At 44.7% G+C, this 19,733-nt stretch overlaps 1 protein-coding gene across 12 annotated transcripts in view; it reads left to right on the forward strand.

Moving 5' to 3' along the window:
- MARK3 (microtubule affinity regulating kinase 3) overlaps positions 1–19,733 on the forward strand; it is a 106,601-nt gene extending 86,868 nt beyond the window's left edge. For 4 of the 12 annotated variants that reach the window (XM_002721712.5, XM_008248641.4, XM_017337734.3 and 1 more), the window contains 5 exons: positions 824–927; positions 10,709–10,966; positions 15,202–15,228; positions 16,883–16,927; positions 18,783–19,733. In XM_002721712.5, coding sequence (XP_002721758.1) covers positions 824–927; positions 10,709–10,966; positions 15,202–15,228; positions 16,883–16,927; positions 18,783–19,128 — 780 coding nt within the window. In that variant the 3' untranslated portion in view covers positions 19,129–19,733. Of the gene's footprint in view, positions 1–823; positions 928–9,911; positions 10,074–10,708; positions 10,967–11,982; positions 12,139–15,201; positions 15,229–16,882; positions 16,928–18,782 lie in introns of those variants that run through there. The other 8 variants (XM_002721714.5, XM_017337735.3, XM_070065439.1 and 5 more) reach the window with 5 other exon arrangements.

Here is a 19,733-nt window from a genome sequence, read left to right on the forward strand (position 1 = left end):
AGCAGTTGGGCCATCTTCTGTTGCTTTTCCCAAGCCATTCACAGCTGGATTGGAAGTAGAACGTCTGGGACACACTGGTGCTCATATGTGATGCTAGCACCACAGAGGGTGGCTTTACTACCCACTATGCTGTAAAACCAGCCCCATATAATCTTGCTTTTTTAACTTTGAAAAATATTTGCTTTTAAAAATACATAATTACCCTACTGTCCTATTTAAAGTAATTCATGAATTATTATTTTATTGTTTTTGTAGACCAGCTTTACCTTTTTTAAAAAAAAATGCGTTATTTATTTAAGAAATAGGGTTAAAGACAGAGACAGAAGGATCTTCCATCTGCTGGTTCACTCCCCAGATGGCCATAACAGCTGGAGCTGGGCCAGTCCAAAGCCCGGAGCCAGGAGCTTCTTAAGGATCTCCCACTTAGGTTGCAGAGGCCCAAGCACGTGTGTCATCCTGTCCTGCCTTCCCAGGCCATAAGCAGAGAGCTAGGTCAGAAGAAAGAGCAGCTGAGACACAAAACTGGTGCCCATATGGGATGCTGGCACTGCAGGCGAAGGCTTATCCTACTGTGCCACAGCGCCAGCCCCTATAGACCAGCTTTTCAGAGTCATCCTACCATGGTTACCTTGCGTTTCTTCTGCCAGGAGAGAACATAGAGATTACTGCCCTCAAACCCTCTTCTGATGTTTTGGACATTATGGTTGATGTTTTAGTATAATTTGATTTAATGACTGAGTATTCATGTCTGTGTAGGTGAGTTTTTTTGTTGTTGTGCTGTACTTGGCCAAATAATGGAACATAAAAATGCCCTTTTTTGTAGAGTAACACAGCATCTGGTGGAATGACACGGCGAAATACTTACGTTTGCAGTGAGAGAACCACAGCTGATAGACACTCAGTGATTCAGAATGGCAAAGAGAACAGGTACAAAATTTCACCTGTGTTTGCAAGAAAATTTGTATTTTTCCCCCAAGATAAATGGTAGCATGTTATTTACTTCGTGGTTTTTATAGTCAAAATTCAAGCATTAACAGTCAGTATTTTCTAATGATAAGTTAAATTTGAGTGCTTATTTTGAGAAAGACTTTAGGATTCAAAGTGTCCAGAGCCTGAACCTCCTGACTGGCTGTGTGATAATGAGAAGGACTGCCTTAAACCAGGGAGGTTTCCCAGAGGAGGTAGGTGGTAAACCATGGTTTCATTGTAGGACAGTGAATAAGGAAATGAAATAATTTTTTGCACATCAATTTCTTGCACAAAGGCCAAAAGAGAAAAGGGATGAAGGCCTGAGACCAGGAGTCACACCCTTAAAGGATGAGCCACCGTCAGCTGTTTGCCAAAGGCCCAGATAGCAGAGCGGTAGCGTAGTCTCCGCCTGAGGAAGAGACCGGAGAGTCCAGGGGAGCAGAGTGTCTCCTCTGGCTGAGGGGCAAGCATGCATGGAAGGAGCGTGATTGACAGCGTGAAGCGTGTAAGATGTCAGTAAGGAGAGCGTCATACTGCAGGTGACTTCCTTGAGGTTAAAGTTCCAGAAACTGCAAGGTAGAGTTAGTTTGAGATTAAAGAGAGGAAAAGAAAGAAAAAGAGAAACATTAGATATATTGTAAATAGAACAAATTTACCAGGCTCTTACAGATTGTCTTATTTTTGGAAGAGTTGTGTAAAGTAAGTTGAAGTTAATGTGACATGAGTCAGAGTGCCGAGGTCGAAATCTGTAAAATCGTGTGTCGTCCTGTGGCCTCCTCACTGGAGCGTTATTTAATGGTCATGTCTGACATCATCGTTCTTTTTTTCTGACATTAAATTGCATTGTAAGGTTTCTATTTTTGGATCTCATTGATGACAGGAAATGTGGCATCACTAACTTCAGTGACTGCTGAAGCAGACTCTTCCTCTGCCCTTAAAACCACACTGTCTCATTTCCCTGTCTCGCAGTCACTGAAGTCTGAGTTGTAAAGTGATATTTATTATTTAGTGCTTCTAGAAATATTTTCATTTTTGTGTTCTCTTTTCTGACTCTGTGTATATGTGTAACATTATATTTCTTATGATTAAAAATCATTAAGAACTAGAATTTGGCAACTGGGCTGATTTATAGATAATGATTTGTATACTTATTTCTTTGTAGTAGTCTCTGATTTTTTTTTTTTAATTATCAGATTTCTTACAGTTCAAAAGTGACTTAATATGAGATACATTTGCGTATGTGTGTACATGAATGTGTGTGTATTGGTATGTATATGACTTTACTAGAAGTTTCTAATGTTACAGATTTCTGCCTGCAGGACAGGGAAAACTTTGCATGACCCCTCTTGTTTTCACAAATGATCCTAGGTCTTGAAGTACTCTGCCAGGCTCCTCTTAGGCTTTACAGCGTGTGGTGCTGTGAGGTACAGAGTCAGACCTTTTAAGAGTGTTCAGACCAAGAACCACCATTTTTCATTTGTCCCCACTCTGTTTATCTTTGTGCCCTCAGCAGGGCTTGTGTGCATGCCCATTCTCTGCTCATTGACCTTTCCTACGTTATTCAGCTCACCCTGTGGAAGTAGTTTCAAGGCTTCTTCAATTTCATTGGAGGCTCTTCCTTTCTGCGTTCCCCTACAAACATCTTCACTGGGGACTGACTCTTCAGTAGCCTGAGGCCTGGGCCTCGTTACTTCTCAGCACTGATCACTGAGATACTTAGCTTTTGAAGGTGCTGCCTTTAACAAATCAAAGCCCCAGCACCAAACCCTAGGAGACAGGGCCCATGGTTTCAGTAGAGCCTGGATTCTCATTTTCTTTCTAACAAATGAATTGAAAATCTGTGTAGCCAGTGTTGAGCAAACAGACGCCCTGGGATGCCTGCATCCGTGCTGAAGTGCTGCACTCCATTTCTGGCTTCTTGCTAATAGGCTCTAGTAGCGGCAACAACTGATGGCTTAAGTACTTGGGTCCCTGCCAACCCCTTGGGAGACCTGGATTGACTTCCAAACTCCTTACCTCGCCCTGGCCTGGCCCTGGCTGGTACAGGAATTTTGAGTTTTCCTTTAGATGCACAAGTCTCTGTCTCTGCACAGACAGCTTCTTAGGCAGATTGTTGCTTTTTCCTCTCCTCTCCCACATATTCATCTTACACCTTCACTGATTTAAAGTACTAGTAAGCAACAAGATACCTGCACCTGTTAACTTCTGAAACAACCACACTGAATTTCATTCCTAGGTGAACTTAAGTATGTTGGACTTCTTTCTTCTGGATGTGTTTATTGAGAACTTCAACCTGAGAACAGTCATGGCTGATAAAAGCTATATGAAGACTTAACCAGTGTCTTAAGCTTTTGAATATAGGATGATGTTTGGGGATGGGGTGTCTTAATTGTCATTTTTTTTTAAGATTTATTTATTTATTTGAAAGTCAGAGTTACACAGAGGAGAGGCAGAGAGAGAGAGGTCTTCCATCCGATGGTTCACTCCCAAGTTGGCCGCAACAGCTAGTACTGCGCCAATCCGAAGCCAGGAGCTTCTTCCAGGTCTCCCATGTGGGTGCAGGGGTCCAAGAACTTGGGCCATCTTCCACTGCTTTCCCAGGCCACAGCAGAGAGCTGGATCAGAAGTGGAGCAGCTGGGACTTGAACCGGCACCCATATGGGATGCCAGTGCGTCAGGCCAGGGCGTTAACCTGCTGCATCACAGTGCTGGCCCCATCCTATTTCTTTCTCTTGCCTAGTAGCTCTAGCCGAGACTTCAGTACTGTATTGAAAAGGAGTGTTGATGTTGAAGGTGGGCATCCTTATCTTGTTCCATATCTCAGAGGAAGCATCTCCACTTTCGACTTTTCCTCAGCATGATGTTGGCTGTGGTATGTCATATTTAGCTTTTACTATGTTGAGATGTGTTCCTTCTGTGCCTAATTTATTGAGAATTTTTATCATGAAGGTATGTTCAGTTTTAGCAAATGCTTTTGAAGATGAGTTTCACCAGGTTTTTTGTTTTTGTTTTTGTTTTTTTTTTTTTTTTTTTTTTTTTTTTTTTGGAAAGAGTTAGAGAGGTCCTCCATCAGCTGGTTCACTCCGCAGATGGCTGCAATGGCCAGAGCTGTGCTGTGCCGATCCAAAGCCAGGAGCTTCCTCCAGGTCTCCCACTTGGGTTCTACTGCTTTCTTAGGCAATAGCTGAGAGCTGGATCGGAATAGCCCGGACTAGAACCGGCACCCATATGGGATGCCAGTGCTTCAGGCCAGGGCTTTAACCCGCTGCACCACAGCACTGGCCCCCAGTGGTGCTGGCCCCCAGAGAGATTTTTTTTTTAACCTTACCCCAGGCAGTCTAATTTATTTAAAAAAAAAAATTATATTTATTTGAAAGGCAGAGAGAGAGAGAGGTCTTCTATCCACTGGTTCACTTCCCAAATGGCCTCAGCAATGAGAGCTGGGCCAATCTAAAGCCAGGAGCCAGGAGCTTCCCCCAGGTCTACCATGCGGGTGCAGGGGCCAGGGACTTGAGCCATCTTCCCCTGCATTCCCAGGCCATAGCAGAGAGCAGGATCGGAAGTGGAGCAGCTGGGACTCCAAATGGTGCCTCTATGGGATGCCAGCACTGCAGGCAGTGGCTATATGCTGTTCGATAGCACTGGCCACCGTAATTGATTTTTTTTACATAGGTTTTTCCTTTTGAGAATTTTACTTGTTGACTTTTTGAAGAGTTTATTTATTTATTTATTTGAAAGAGAGAAGAGAGACAGAGAGATTCTCCATTTGCTGGTTCACTCCTCATTGACAAAACTGGGGCTGCGTCAGGCTGAAGCCGGGAGCCAGGAGTTTCTTTGGATCTGCCACAGGGGTGCAGTGGCCCAAGCACTTGGACCATCTTGCCCTGCTTAACCAGGTGTGTTAGCAGGTCATTGAATTTGAATTGGAGCAACAGAGATTCAAGCTGGTTCCCATATGGGATGCCAGCGCTGTAGGCCTTGGCTTTAACTCATTGCACCACAGCACAAGCCCATTTGTTGATCCTTCACTGGTCCAATCTTTCTTTTTATTTTATGAGCTTCACTATTTGCAAAATAAAGCTAGAAGCAAGCATTTGGTGTAACAGTTAGGATGCTGCTTGGGATGCCTGAATCCCATATTGGAATGCCGGGGTTCTAGTCCCACCTTCACTTTTGATCCAGCTTCCTGCTAATGCACACCTGAGAGGCAGCAGGTGTGATGGCTCAAGTACCCATGTGTGAGAGACCCAAAAACTTGGGCCATCTTCTGCTTTCACGGGCCATAGCAGAGAGCTAGATCAGGTGAGGAGCAGCTGGAACACGAATCGGTGCCCATGTGGGATGCTGGCACCGCAGGCAGAGACTTATCCCACTACGCAACAACACCAGCCCCTGAATATGCTTTTAGTCAGCAACTAAAACTTTTCATGTCAGAATATTCTGATATGAGCCAAAACATCCTATCAGACTGATTCAGACCACCTGTCCTTTACCCCAAGTGGATTAGAGGCTTTTTTTTTTTTTTTTTTTTTTTAAGAAAAATGTAAACGTATAAAACAAAACAGTTGAGAAGATTAATAGGAATTCAACTTCTTGCAACTTGAATTTTACAAAAAATACTGTTATTTCTGTAAGATTTAAGACACGGTGCTTCCTTGGACCCAGAACTACTAAAAATGTAATACAGCTACTGTTCTGCTTACATAGAATGTTGTATACTAGATTGTGACTGTAATCATAATTGTTAACACTTTTCTGGAAAAATAAATATTGTTCAAACTTCCACAGCAACCAGCTTTTGAAAATGTAGCTTGTTGTGTTTTTGGAGCTGTTGTAAATAGAATTTTTGTGAGTTTGAGTCTATGAACTTAAAATTCAGAAGACGTTTACTGAGTTACTGTTTCTATGTCAGGACAGTTGTCCTACCATAGGAGCCAAAAGCACAGATCTGTTTTGTTGCTCGTTTAATGGAGGATATGGAATGACATGAACTACATTTCTAAAGAAATGATTGATTTAATCACCTTTAAGATTGGTCCATCATAAAACTTAGCAGTTTATAATGGAAATGTCAACTTGGCAGTCTTTCTGAGGACTCCAGCTGTAATGAGGCCAGGTCCAACAGCTCACATACCTGTAGGTCTTGCCTGTGCATGTCTCCTGGGTAGATGGCATAGCTGCTGCTCTGCACTGAGTTGAACCTCCCCTCCCCCCATGGCTTTTGGAACTAGTATTCTCCAGGGAAGAACAATCAACTCTTGCCTCCCTTCCCCCTGCTATTCTTGGTATATCCATTGATCTCATTTCCCAGTTTGGGCTAGAAAATGTCAACACTTGAGCATATTAACTATGTTGACCTTGACCTGTCCTGAATAGGTAAAACAGCACAGAAAATAATTGTGTTTATATATAATGTGTTATAAAATTATAATTTTTATATAAATATGTCTCTTTGTACACACATACAAGGAACAACCAGGCATTTGTTTAAATACCTGAGTCAGGATTCTCTGCTGGAGGTGACAGAAAACCTGTCCAAACACACTGACATAAAAAGGGCATCTTTAAAAGAGTGGATATTTGGTGCAGCAGTTAGTCTCCCCCTTCGGGATGACCACATCCTATATCAAAATCCCTGGATTTGTGTCTCAGCTCTGCTTCTGAGCCAGCTTCCTGCTAATGTACACCCTGGATGGCAACACGTAATGGCTCGAGTGTTTGCTACCCCTGTGGAATATGTGTATTGAATCCCAGACTGCTCGCTGGCCTGGCCCAGCCCCTAGTTGTTGCAGACATTTGGGAACCAATGGATGGAAGATCTCTTTCTCTCTGCCTTCCAAATAAATGAATAAATAAGTTTTTCTTATATTTTTAATAAAATGAGACTGGGATTGTTGTTTTTTGTTTGTTTTTTGTTTTTAGTATAACAGTTAGGATGCTGCCTTGATTTTCTACGTACCATATCAGAGTACCTGGGTTTGACTTCTGGCTCTACTTCTGATTCCAACTTCCTGCTAATGTGTGCACTCTGGGAGGCAGCAGCTTATGGCTCAAGTACTCGTGTCCTTGACACACACTTCAGAGACCCAGATTGAGTTCTGAGCCCCCGGGGTTTGGCCTGGTGCAGCCCAGGCTGTTGCAGGCATTTGAGGAGTGAACCAGGGAATAGATCATCGATCAGTTGATTGATCTCTCATTCACTGCCCTTCATTTAAATAGGGGAAAATGAGATCTTTCTAATTATTTATTATATAAGGCATTTGTTTCCAGTTATTCTCTGATTATATCGAGCCACTCTCCCGAAGCAGAGGGAAAAATTCTCAAATAAAAGTGCAAAGACAGGTGTGGGTGTTGGTGCAGCAGGTTAAGCCACCACTTGGAATGCCTGCATCCTATATAGGGAGTGCTGGTTTGAGTCCTAACTACTTCCAATCTGCTTTCCTGCTCTATCATCCAGGAAGCAGTAGATGATGGCTCCATTGCCTGGGCACCTGCTACCCATGTGGGAGACCCACATAGAGTTCTAGGCTACTGGCATCAGCCTGTCCCATCCCTGGCTGTTGGCATTTGGGGAGTAACTCAGCAGATGGAAGCATTCTTTCGCTCTCTACCTTTCAAATAAATGAAAATAAACTTTTTTCTAATGTAAGCAGCCCTTTTTGACCAGTTCATTTTAAAGACCTGTCTCCCTCATGTTAGGAATGTCAGAATTCTAGTAGCTTGTTGTTGGACTAACTAGTCTCCTTAAGAAGAGCATATATTGAGTACCTGCTTTGCCTGGGGCTCCGTCTGACCCCACGGGACACCCTGACAAGATTATGGGCCATTCTTCCAGGGAGCCCCAGTAGGAAAGAGTCATTGTGATCCAGTGTGGCACACATGACTACAGACGCTAAAGGAGCAGCACATCAGAGGAAACTTCATGGAGGAAATGACCTCCAGAGTGCATGGATAGGTGCCTGCTCTCCAGGCTGAGAGGAAGCTCCTGGAGAAGTTCATTGACTAGTGCTGATCAGGAGAGCCAGAGTCAGGTTCCAAGAGGAAGCAACAGAAGGTGGAGCCTGGCAGTGTGGCAGGGTGCAGACCGCAGGTACCTGAAGATGAGGAGTTTGACTCACTGCTGCAAAAGGGTATGAGCAGATAAGTGACAGGCCATGTTTGTGTTGTGAGGAGTTCACAGCTATTTGGTGGATAGATTGGAGGTAGAGGATGAAGTCAGGGAGATGATAAAGATGAGGAACAAAGCCCTATACCAGATTCTGATGGCAGAGGTGGACAGAGAGAGAGGGCCGACTGAAGAGCTCCTAGACATTGACACCAGGGTCTGTGTCACAGATGTCACAGGGGGTCTGTAAGTGGGAGTTGAGGAAATTCTAAAATTCTGTTGTCCCTAGTGGAAAGAAACTGTCCCTTGGGATCCTGCAGATGTTATGACTGAACTGGAGTTGAGTAGAAGTGGTCATAGTGAGACCTCCAGGGTGGCTTTGGCCCTTAACTGTCTGTGCAGGTGAACTGCAGCCTTCAACCACTGTAGGGTCTGTAAACAGCTAATTTGCTCTGAAGAATTTTCCCATCTTGAAAGAAGGAGCTTTGATTCTTTAGGAATTTTGGCTGTCCTTTATAAAGGAATAGATGTCCTATGAGTAGCAAAGTTTGAAACTGTTGTTAAAAGAACATGGCCGGTGCCGCGGCTCACTTGGCTAATCCTCTGCCTGCGGTGCTGGCACCCCAGGTTCTAGTCCCAGTTGGGGCACTGTCCCAGTTGCTCCTCTTCCAGTCCAGCTCTCTGCTCTGGCCCGGGAGGGCAGTGGAGGATGGGCCCTGTACCCACATGGGAGACCAGGAGGAAGCACCTGGCTCCAGATCGATGCAGTGCATCGGCCGTAGCAGCCATTTGGGGGGTGAACCAACAGAAAAGAACTTTCTCTGTCTCTTTCTCTCTCTCAATGTCTAACTCTGCCTGTCAAAAAAAAAAAAAAAAAAAAAAAAAGCAACACAGGATATGATATGTCAGTGTGTTTTCAGAAAGATTGACAGCACAATATGCTTATCTCCAGTTGTCCCCTCTCATCCAAGGTTTTGCTTTGGACAATTTCAGCTACCTAGTGTCAACCATAGTCCAGAAATACTAAATGGAAGATTCTAGAAATAATTCATAAATTTTCATTTATTTTACTTTTTTAATATGTATTTATCTATTTGAAAGTAGAAAGGGAGAGACAGAAAGGGATCTTCCATCCACTGGTTCACTTCCCAGATGGCCACAGTGGCCAGGTCTGGACCAGGCTGAAGCCAGGAGCCAGGAACTCTGGTCTCCTGCATGGGTGGGTATGGGCCCAAGTATTTGGACCATCTTCTGCAGTCTCCCCTGGTGTGTTAGGAAGCTGGATCAGAAGGACAGTAACTGGGACTGAAACTAAGATGTGGGTGTCACAACCAGCTGAACCACCAGTGCCATGATGCTGGCCCCAATTCTTAAGTTTTAAGCAACTTCTATTACAGTATATTTTTCTATATTATTGTTAAATTTCTTAATTTGCCTGATTTATAAATGAAATCTTATCACTGATATGTGTGCATAGGAGAAAACGTAGTGTATCAGGTTCTGAACATCTTAGACTGTGTCCGTCAAGATTAAAGGGAATTGCTGTTTTGCCTGTAGCAAACTCAGAGGGTGCTGTTACTCTCACATAGATAATTCACACATAACACTTACTCTTTAAGTTAATAAACTTTTAAAATTACTGTTTGAAAAAAAGCCAGCTCTAGGTTATCAGATAGACCAAAAATCCCCGAAACAAGATAAGAGATTTTTGTTCTTTCACAAAGCTGAGATTGTTTGGGAAGGAAGGTGTGTGCTTTGAATAGCAGTTTCCTCTTTTTTCACCATTACTCCGTCATACTGTTGTTTCTGCCTCTGCCTGAACCCAAACCCCTCCCAGCCTGACAGAAGTGTTCGCTTACGCAGCTAGCACTGCCTCAGTTTGTGCCACATCCTCCACCTGCCGGCTGAGACATCAGAAGTCGATGTCGATGTCAGCCTGTGGGCACCCCAGGATGATGCTAACTCCAGTAGACAGTGGAGGGGATAACTTCAAGGCTGTGTAAGAAAAATCCACATTCCTGTGAAACTGCCGTGTACCCACTGCTGCTCAATTCTGTGCAGTGGATTTTATAGTCCAAGATTTTGTTACAGTCGTCCCCAAGGTGTCCTTCTATGTGATTGTGATTAAGCACATCCTGTCCCTGTCCTTGGTCATCTCTGTGTGTTTTTGTGCCTTTGCATACCACAAAGGGCAAAAGAAATTCCCTCTGCCTCCTGCGTTGCCTTCAGCATGTGGGATTTTATGCCATTTGTGTGCTTCCAGACATTTTAGTTGCCTGTTGTTTACTTACACCTCCATATCCTTTCTTTCTCTCACATTGGCACAGTTCTCTACATGTAAGCAGTTTGAGAGGGAAGCAGAGGGGAGAAGCCTGAGTCGGCCGTTCTGTCCTGAGTTCCCTTCCATTAATCTTGTCCTTAAAGACTTACGTAAACTGGAACTCCGTGAGGCTTTCTCTTACATGCTATTGCTTGGTCCTCTTTCCCACCTCCTTTTGTTTGTAAGTCCTATTAAGCACCTCTTGGATTTGGGTTTGTTATACCTGACTTTCTGCCTTGGGAAGTGATGTGAATTCTGTGTGCCATGATTTTGTGAACAGGAGATCTCAGAGCCTCGTATTTTTGATCTCATAGCACCGTCCCTGACCAGAGGACCCCAGTCGCTTCAACTCACAGTATTAGCAGTGCAGCCACGCCGGATCGAATCCGCTTCCCAAGAGGCACTGCCACCCGTAGCACTTTCCACGGCCAGCCCCGGGAGCGGCGAACGGCAACATACAATGGCCCACCCGCCTCACCCAGCCTGTCCCACGAAGCCACACCGTTGTCCCAGACTCGCAGCCGGGGCTCCACGAACCTCTTTAGTAAATTAACTTCAAAACTCACGAGAAGGTGAGTGCAGGTGATGCTGGTTGTTTGGGAACAAGGAGAAATGTCTTTTGTGGTTTGTGCAGCTGCTTCGTGGAAGGTTTTCATTCTGCCTTAGCTCCTCTTACTCTGATTGATGTATATCTTGGTAACTAAAACCCTTACAAGAGCAATTGCAGAGCTCAGAGTCCTTTCACAGCACTTAGAAAGTTATCTAGCACTTGGAAGATTTCTGCTGTTAACTGTCCCTTGTGATCAAGCATGTGTTCACTGCAGTTCAGCACCACCCCAAGTCTGATACAGGTGTAAGCAGCTGGCATTCCATGTAGGCACCAAAGAAAATGACATAGTCCTGGTCATCATCCCAGCTTTGAAAGAGAGGGACACCTCCTGCTCTCTCACTTCATTGACATTAAGAGAACTGAGCTTGTTCCAGTTTAAATCTTAACATTGTTCTCTTTCTTGGTCTCAGAAAGTTGTATTACAACAATTAGTAACTTTACATTTACTTTAGCATTAACTAGAAGTCAGAGGAGACAGAGGTCAGCCTATACTTGTACTTTTTTTTTTTTTTTTTGGACAGGCAGAGTGGACAGTGAGAGAGAGACAGAAAGGTCCCCCTTTTGCCGTTGGTTCACCCTCCAATGGCCACCGCAGGAGCCAGGTGCTTCCCCCGTCTCCCATGTGGGTGCAGGGCCCAAGAGCCTGGGCCATCCTCCACTGCACGAGCTGGCCTGGAAGAGGGGCAACCGGGACAGAATCCGGCGCCCCGACCGGCACTAGAACCCAGTGTGCCGGCACCACAGGCGGAGGATTAGCCTAGTGAGCCCCGGCACCGGCCCTATCCTCATACTCTCAGCCCTTCACTAAGACACCCCATTCCAGAGTGCATAAAACAAAAAGGTCTAAAGTGCTTTCCCAGATTTGGGGAACCTGTTAGTGACCAGAAATGGAGACTGAGTTCAACCCAAGGAAAGTCTTGTGCCTTTCCCTACCACGCCCCCAAATAATTCATTCCTTTTTTTCTGCTTGTCTCCCAGATCCTACCTCAGAAATGAGATCTTTCTATGAAAGTTGGGTGGTAGAAGATGGAGCCAGGTACCACTCACCTGGCTGTTTACCTCCCTATCCGGCTTAGTGTCACAGATGTTTCCCTCTCAGAGCCCTGAGCACAGAAAGAATGTGCCAGCAGTCAGGTTTCTGTGAGTTCAGAAAAGGAAGCTTTGTGTCCTCATAGTTTGTTACATAATGGTTCTTTAAATAAAACCTTGCACACTCAGATCTTTGAGATGATTTGATTATCTTTGTGCCCTTTTCTGATAGTTTTAAGACTGCCATTAATAAGAATATCAGCTGCTGTTTAGATGCTTACCATGTGCTAAGATAGATAAAGATGCATGTCCATAGATATACTCATTTTACACATACAAATATGTGTGTGATCTAGTAACATATATATACACTCCCTTTGATTCATTGAATCTCCACAGTCCACCCTGTAGGGTAGAGATTCCCCATTTTATAGAGGAAACTAAAGATGAGGTTCTGAGATTAAGGAATGCGTTCAAGATTCCTACAGCAAAAAAGTGCCTGAGCCAGGTTGGTGGATCTCCAGAGAGGCCTGCAAGGTGCTGCGCTGTGCCCTTCATGGAGAGCTTTGCAAAGACCTGTTGGCAGGCATGTTCCTGGTCTCTAATTTCTAAATACATTTATTTTGTGTTTGAATTGAAATTGGAAACAGGTTGCTTGTTTTTAAAAAATTCTTGGGGCTGGTGCTGTGGCGCAGCAGGTTAAAGCCCCAGCCTGCAGTGCCGGCATCCTATATGGCCACCAGTTCGAGTCCCAGCTGCTTCACTTTTGATCCCACTCCCTGCTAATATGCCTGGGAAAGCAGTAGATCTCCCTCTCCCTCTCCCTCTCCCTCTCCCTCTCCCTCTCCCTCTCCCTCTCCCTCTCCCTCTCCCTCTCCCTCTCCCTCTGTAACTCTTTCAAATAAATAAAATAAATCTTTTTTAAAACAATTATTATTTTACAATTCCCAGTCCATTTCTACCCCAAATTTTTACAGAAAGATAGCCTTTTCCCTGATTTTGTTTAAAGTTTGCAAACAGGTCTGTCTTCTCCCTTAGTACTAGCCACTTTGTTCTTAAAAAGAATTAAAATCCTTGCTGCTACATTGAAACGTCTATCCTCCCCTTAGCAATCACTGCTAGAATTAAAGTGGCAATGCCTGAAAAGCCAAGACGTCTGTACATAGCTGCTGCCTGTGAGGGATGCTGAGCTGGTCAGGTGTGAAGAAGGCTAGTGTCAGAAGACCTGCCCTCAGAGCAGCTGGCTCTGGAGGACTGTGCCTCTCCCCTGCAGCAGGCCCAGCCCACTCTGAGGGCCTGGAGACCCTTTCCCCAGTAGCACCACAGCCCAGACACAGTGCCTCTGGGCCCCAGCTGGATCTGTGTGGTTCCAGCAAGAATCCAGATGGTTTGGTCTCCATCCCTCAGCTTCGTCCAAGGTCTTCCCTCTGTTGGTATGTAGTGGTCATGGGAGAAACAGCTAAGACAGGTGGTCATGGAGGTTTTAGCTAGTAACCCTGGGAAAGGAAAGTATATAGTAAAGACATTTTAATCATTTTCAAATAAATGTTCAAATGATACCACCTTGTATATCATGTAGTGCTTATTTATAAAATACTTTCATGTGTTCCTTTTTGTCTGTGTACGTGGTCTGATCATGAAGTGGTTGGCAGTTTTCTATAGTAGTCAAGATGTCTTTTTTGTTTATCTATTTGAAAGAGAATTGGAGAAATATCTTCCATTTGCTAATTCACTCCCAAATTGGCCACAGCTGCCAGGGCCAGGAGCCAGACACTGCATCTGGGTCTGAAGCACTTGGGCCATCTTCTGCTGGTTTTCCAAGTGTGTTAGCAGGGAGCTGGATCAGGGGCAGAGCAGCTGGGCTTGGACTGGTGCTCTGAAATGGGATGCTAGAGTAGCAAGCGCTGACCTAGCCCACTGCACCGATATATAAAACAGGGCCAGAGTTAGCGCAGATTAGAAGAAATCCAGATTTCATTGTTTCATTCAGGCATTCAACAAATACATATGGGTGAATATAGTTTCAGAAGTGGACTGGTTTTATAAATAGAGGTTAACAAGTCCCATCCTGCCCTTGCGTAGGTAAGCTGATGACATGAGCATAAAACCCTGAAAACTCTTGTCAGGTTCTTTTTGGCACAGTTTACACATCTCTTTAAAAATTTGTGATACCCGGCCGGCGCCGCGGCTCACTAGGCTAATCCTCCGCCTAGCGGCGCCGGCACACCGGATTCTAGTCCCGGTTGGGGCGCCGGATTCTGTCCCGGTTGCCCCTCTTCCAGGCCAGCCCTCTGCTGTGGCCAGGGAGTGCAGTGGAGGATGGCCTAGGTGCTTGGGCCCTGCACCCCATGGGAGACCAGGAAAAGCACCTGGCTCCTGGCTCCTGCCATCGGATCAGTGCAGTGCGCCGGCCGCAGCGCGCCGGCCGTGGCGGCCCTTGGAGGGTGAACCAACGGCAAAGGAAGACCTTTCTCTCTGTCTCTCTCTCTCACTGTCCACTCTGCCTGTCAAAAAAAAAAAAAAAAAAAATTGTGATACCCCAAGTCATTCCTTTTCAGTTTATTACATAAAAATAAAATCCATGCCTGGTGACTTAATTTTCATTGAGATCTAAATCTCTGAATAGTATACTTTAAATCCAAATACTGTATTTTTTCTTAAAATGTGATTTATATCATATCATTGTACAAGCATTCTGTGAATATTTAACTCATTTCTAAAATAAGTTGAACCTTTTAGTGGTTAAATATTTTATAATGACATTTGTAATGCTTATATAGGAAGGTGAGATTTTTGTTCATTAGATACTCATATTCTGAAGAAAATTGAAAAATGTTACATTGCAAAGCATGTCTTTAACACAAGACATTGAGTTTTATCTTAAAAGTATATCCATCTATAAAACTTCAAATACAGTTATAGCCAATGTCAGTAGTATTTATTACTAAACATTCTCTTACAACTGCAATTTTTAATTTCTGTTTCACACTCATTTAGTTATCTGCAATAATTTAATTTTTCAACATGTTACCAGTTCATTGTTTATTGGCCAAAAGAGGAGCCCTGTGGGTTTTTTTTTGTTTTTTCTGTCTATAACTGATTAGATTTTCTGTTTGGTTTGTGCAAGTCACTTTCGTTAATTTTTTTTTTTGGCTTAATTTCTTTTAGAAACATGTCATTCAGGTTTATCAAAAGGTAGGATTTATATATACACACTTATTTTTTAATCCTCACCCCCAAATGGCTCCTGCAATTAACATCAGGTTTGGCTTTCTGGCCCTGTTTTTTCCTTAAAAACTAAACTTTCTGCTAAGAACTAAGTACTTATTTCCTTGAAAAGAAACTGGAAAGAAATAGATTAACTCTGTCAGACATTTTAAAGGAGCTCTGGCACCCATGCAACACAAGCCCTGTGCATGCTCTGTGCATTATCTTTCTTTGGTAGAATTATTTAGATTCCAAATAACTCTGTCTTCACACTAATAACACTTGGCATGCTCCTGTTTGAAGAATGAGGTACTCGGTAACTAGTGTGCAGTTACTGATGAGCCACGGGCTGAGAGGTAAGTGCCTTTGCGTTAGTCATTGTGTTTTCATTGAAGTCTGAATTAGCAAGACTGAAATGGCAGAGGTGTTAGCTAACGCCCTGAGACTGGAAACAAGCATGGAATTCAGACCTACAGCCTCACTTAGTTTGGCTTTTTTTTTTTTTTTTTTTTTTTTTTAAAGAAATTAAGATATGAGCAGCTTTGTAGCAGAAATATTTTCATGTTTCCGGAAATTTGAAGTTAGTAGTATTCCATTCAAAAGCCACCTTTTCGCCTGCACTGCAGAGAGCCCGTGTGCCTCACTGTCTTCACTCAGGCCCTGTGGTAGGTAGAGCTCCCATTCGGTTGATGCTCTTTGGTGATGGCCATAAGAACGCCAGGAACGCTGCTGTCTGGAATGTGCACGCGCAAGGCGGGAAGCTGCCACCAAAGACCTCGTTCTGCCTGTGCCTCTCCATCAACAGAAGGCCAAGCTGTGGTTTTTGAAGAAATGGATGAGTCACTGCAAGGTTTTGTTAACATGAATTCTGTTAAAAACTAGAAAAATTTCATGCTTGCTTCCTGTTGGGAACTCCATTCTGTGATCTTTTTTAGAAAACATTTATTCATTATTTATTTCGAAGGCAAAGTGACAGAGAAAGAGAGAAAATGAGAGTGATCTTTATCCACTGGTTCATTCCATAAATGCCCACAACAGCTGGGGCTGGGGCTGGACCAGGTAGAAGCCAGGAGCCAGGAATTCCATCGAGCTGTCCTATATGGGTGGCAGGGACCCAACTCCTTGGGCCATCTTCTGCTGCTTTCCCAGCCACATTAGTGGAAAATCGGATCAGAAACATTGGAGCCAGGACTGAAATTGGCACTCCATTATGGGATGCCCACGTCCCCAGCAGTGGGTTGACCCCCACTGCACCACAATACCCACTCCTCCATGATCAGTACCCAGCTGTCCAATTTTTCCTTGGACAGAAGATGTTACTGAATGTAGAATTTAACAGATAGCCCATTTCCTTTTCATTGAAAACATGTTAGACTGTGGGAGTGGTTAGAAAGCAAGAACACTTCCATTCCAGCACCATGAGTGCGCTCCAAGAAAAGCCTGCCGGGACGCCCTTGCCTGTGTGAGGTGGGTGTCCTCGTGGAGAAGACGTGGCAGCTCAGTCAGGCGGAGGGGAGGCGTTTTAATAAGCCCCGCTGGGACCAGACATGTTAGATGTATTCATTTTATAATGTCTGTACTAGCATGTAAGATTTCTTTTCTCTTTCCCACTTCTCTCTGCTTCTACACTCTATTCGTTGAGGCTTCCAACTGAATATGAGAGGAACGGGAGATATGAGGGCTCAAGGTGAGGGCAATAATTTTTACTTGAAATCTTTTGTAGATGTTACCTCATTTCTGTGGCCCTGGCAACACTGAGATCTGAATATTGTGTGTCACAGTCCTTGCTGTCCTTGTTGAGGTGGGCGGGTACAGACCAGCTGGGTGTGCCACTGCTGGCAGCCACAGGAGGGCGCCTCCCTACTGCCAAAGCCTTCCCCATTGCAGCCTGGGGAATTGGGTTCTTGTGTTTGTTAAGTGCATGGCCATGCCTGCCTCCAGCTTGCCTTCCCAAACATCCACAGCCTGAACTCAGGTCTGGGGGTCAAAGGAAGCCCTCGATGTGTTAGTGACCCCTCACATGGTTCTGTTCTCAAGGAGTAAGAGCAAAATATTGAATAGAATTTTCATTTACGAATGATTATTTAAGGTTGATTATATAATCAAATGTTTTGCTTTTCAGTTATGTATAGCAGTTGTTGCACAGATATGAGAGGCTTAGGACTGTGTTTTGTATATCTCTATGAATCACAGCTCTGATCATGTGACGTTGTTGAATTCAGACTTGCAGTGGTCTCCACTGCCTGACCAGCCGCATCCTTGCTAGGCTCTGCATGGGTTGCTGCAAGCCACCTCAGCAACCCCAGCTCGACGACGTCATGGCCGAGTGTTGGGTGAACACCAGGCAGTGTTCCCAACCCAGGCCTGCCTGTCCCAGCATGGAGTGGGCTTCAGCTGTCCCAGTTCAGTTTTCCACATCCATAATAGGGAAGTGATGACAGGACTTACCTCTTAGTATCAAGTAAAACCAGGCCTGCCTGTGGCCGGTCTCAGTAAGTGCCGGCTGCTATTGTGGAGTGACTCCCCGCCCCAGCTCCCGTTGGTCTGTGCACCTTACTGTGCCTGTACTTTCCTGCTGCTTCCTCTGCTGATGATACTAACTTGGCTCAAAACAGAACACCCCCAGTCCACTCACCCTCAGCTCCACTGTATTGAAATTCTGTGGCGGTTTCCTAGCTCCCCCAGGAGGCCATTGCTTCATTGTCCCTGTCCCCTCCTCCCTCCTGGGCAGAATCCAGCTCTTTCCCAAAGCCCTCTAGCAGACTGCCCTTTCTCAGTGCTGCTGCTGTGTGCTTGCCTCAGTCTTCGGAGCCCCAAACCATCTGAAGGACGTTTGCTCATTTTGTAACCTACTTAGTATCTGACTTGCATGCTGTGAATCCCTCGTGGGAAGCAGACAGGTCACTGTAGCCTTAGCAGACATGCAAGCCTGTAACATTGCATTTTTACATTTACTTTGGAAGCAAAATAATGTCAGATTATTTTAAGCTATGAAATTGCAAGTTTAGCAAAACAGAAGGGAAAATGAGGGGTGGGAAGTGACAGAGAATGGCCCCGTGCAGCTGGCAGGCAGTGTGCACTGCCTCTGGCGCTATTTGGAGGGATGGTGCCTGTGAACCATGGATGTTGAGTCCCTGCTTACCCGTCACCAGATCTGTGGTGGCTATGGCGTGTGGTCTTCCCAGGAAGACTTGGAGACCAAGCAGCCAAGATGGAACAACCGAAGGCTTGAGTGGCTCCCTCCCTGAGCGGAAGAGCCGGGCTCTGTCTACCTGGCCTCATTTCCAAATAGCTTTCTTAATTTTAGTAAGAACAGGTGGCTGAAGGATTCCTAAGTAGGTATATTTTTGCATGTGTGGGTCATGATTTGGGAGGGGAAGAGATAGATAATACTTCTTAGTAAAAGAGCAGGTTACAGATGTGAGTCTGCAGGAACAATGTGGAGCTGCTTGCTGTGCTGTGTTGAAGATGTGAGCTAGCTAAAGTGGACCAGGGTGACTTTCCTGTGCAGTTAAAAATAAGCCTGCCGCTGTGCATTTCAGTCGCAACGTATCTGCTGAGCAAAAGGACGAGAACAAAGAAGCGAAACCTCGCTCCCTGCGCTTCACCTGGAGCATGAAGACCACCAGCTCCATGGACCCCAGCGACATGATGCGGGAGATCCGCAAAGTGCTGGACGCCAACAGCTGCGACTATGAGCAGAGAGAGCGCTTCTTGCTCTTCTGTGTCCACGGCGATGGGCACGCAGAGAACCTCGTGCAGTGGGAAATGGAGGTGTGCAAGCTGCCAAGACTGTCTCTGAACGGGGTCCGGTTTAAGCGGATATCAGGGACCTCCATAGCTTTCAAAAATATTGCTTCCAAAATTGCCAACGAGCTAAAGCTGTAACCCAGTAATTACGGTGTAAATTAAGTAGCAGTTGAAAGTGTTTTCCTGAACACTGATGGAAATGTATAGAATAATATTTAGGCAATAACGTCTGCATCTTCTAAATCATGATATAAAGCCTGAGGACGAGCGCACGCCTGGGAGCGGAAGCTGCCTTTTTCTACGAATGCACTACATTAAAAGACGTGTGACCCGTGTGCCCTCTGTCTTATTTCCATTGCCCTGGAAGTCAGCGTGTGACACCATATCCACGTGCCTCCTGTCTGTGTGGCGTGAGAGTGGGCCATGTGTGTGGGGAGTGGTGTGTGCAGAGCATCTCCTGACACCGGCAGCCAGCGTTGTTACTAGTACCTCTGCAGGAGATCATTTGGTGCTAAAACATTACAGTTGCCAAGGAGGAAAATACTGAATTACTGCTAAGAATTAACCTTAAGACTAGTCGATAATTAATACAGGTTTACAGTTCATGCCTGTGGTTTTGTGTTTGTTGTTTTGTGTTTTTTTTTAGTGCAAAAGGTTTAAATTTATAGTTGTGAACTTTGCTTGTGTGTGTTTTTCTAAGTAGATTCACAAGATAATTAAAAATTCACTTTTTCTCAGTAAAA

The sequence above is a fragment of the Oryctolagus cuniculus genome, chromosome 20, assembly GCF_964237555.1.
Source record: "Oryctolagus cuniculus chromosome 20, mOryCun1.1, whole genome shotgun sequence".
Classification (NCBI taxonomy): Eukaryota; Metazoa; Chordata; class Mammalia; order Lagomorpha; family Leporidae; genus Oryctolagus; species Oryctolagus cuniculus.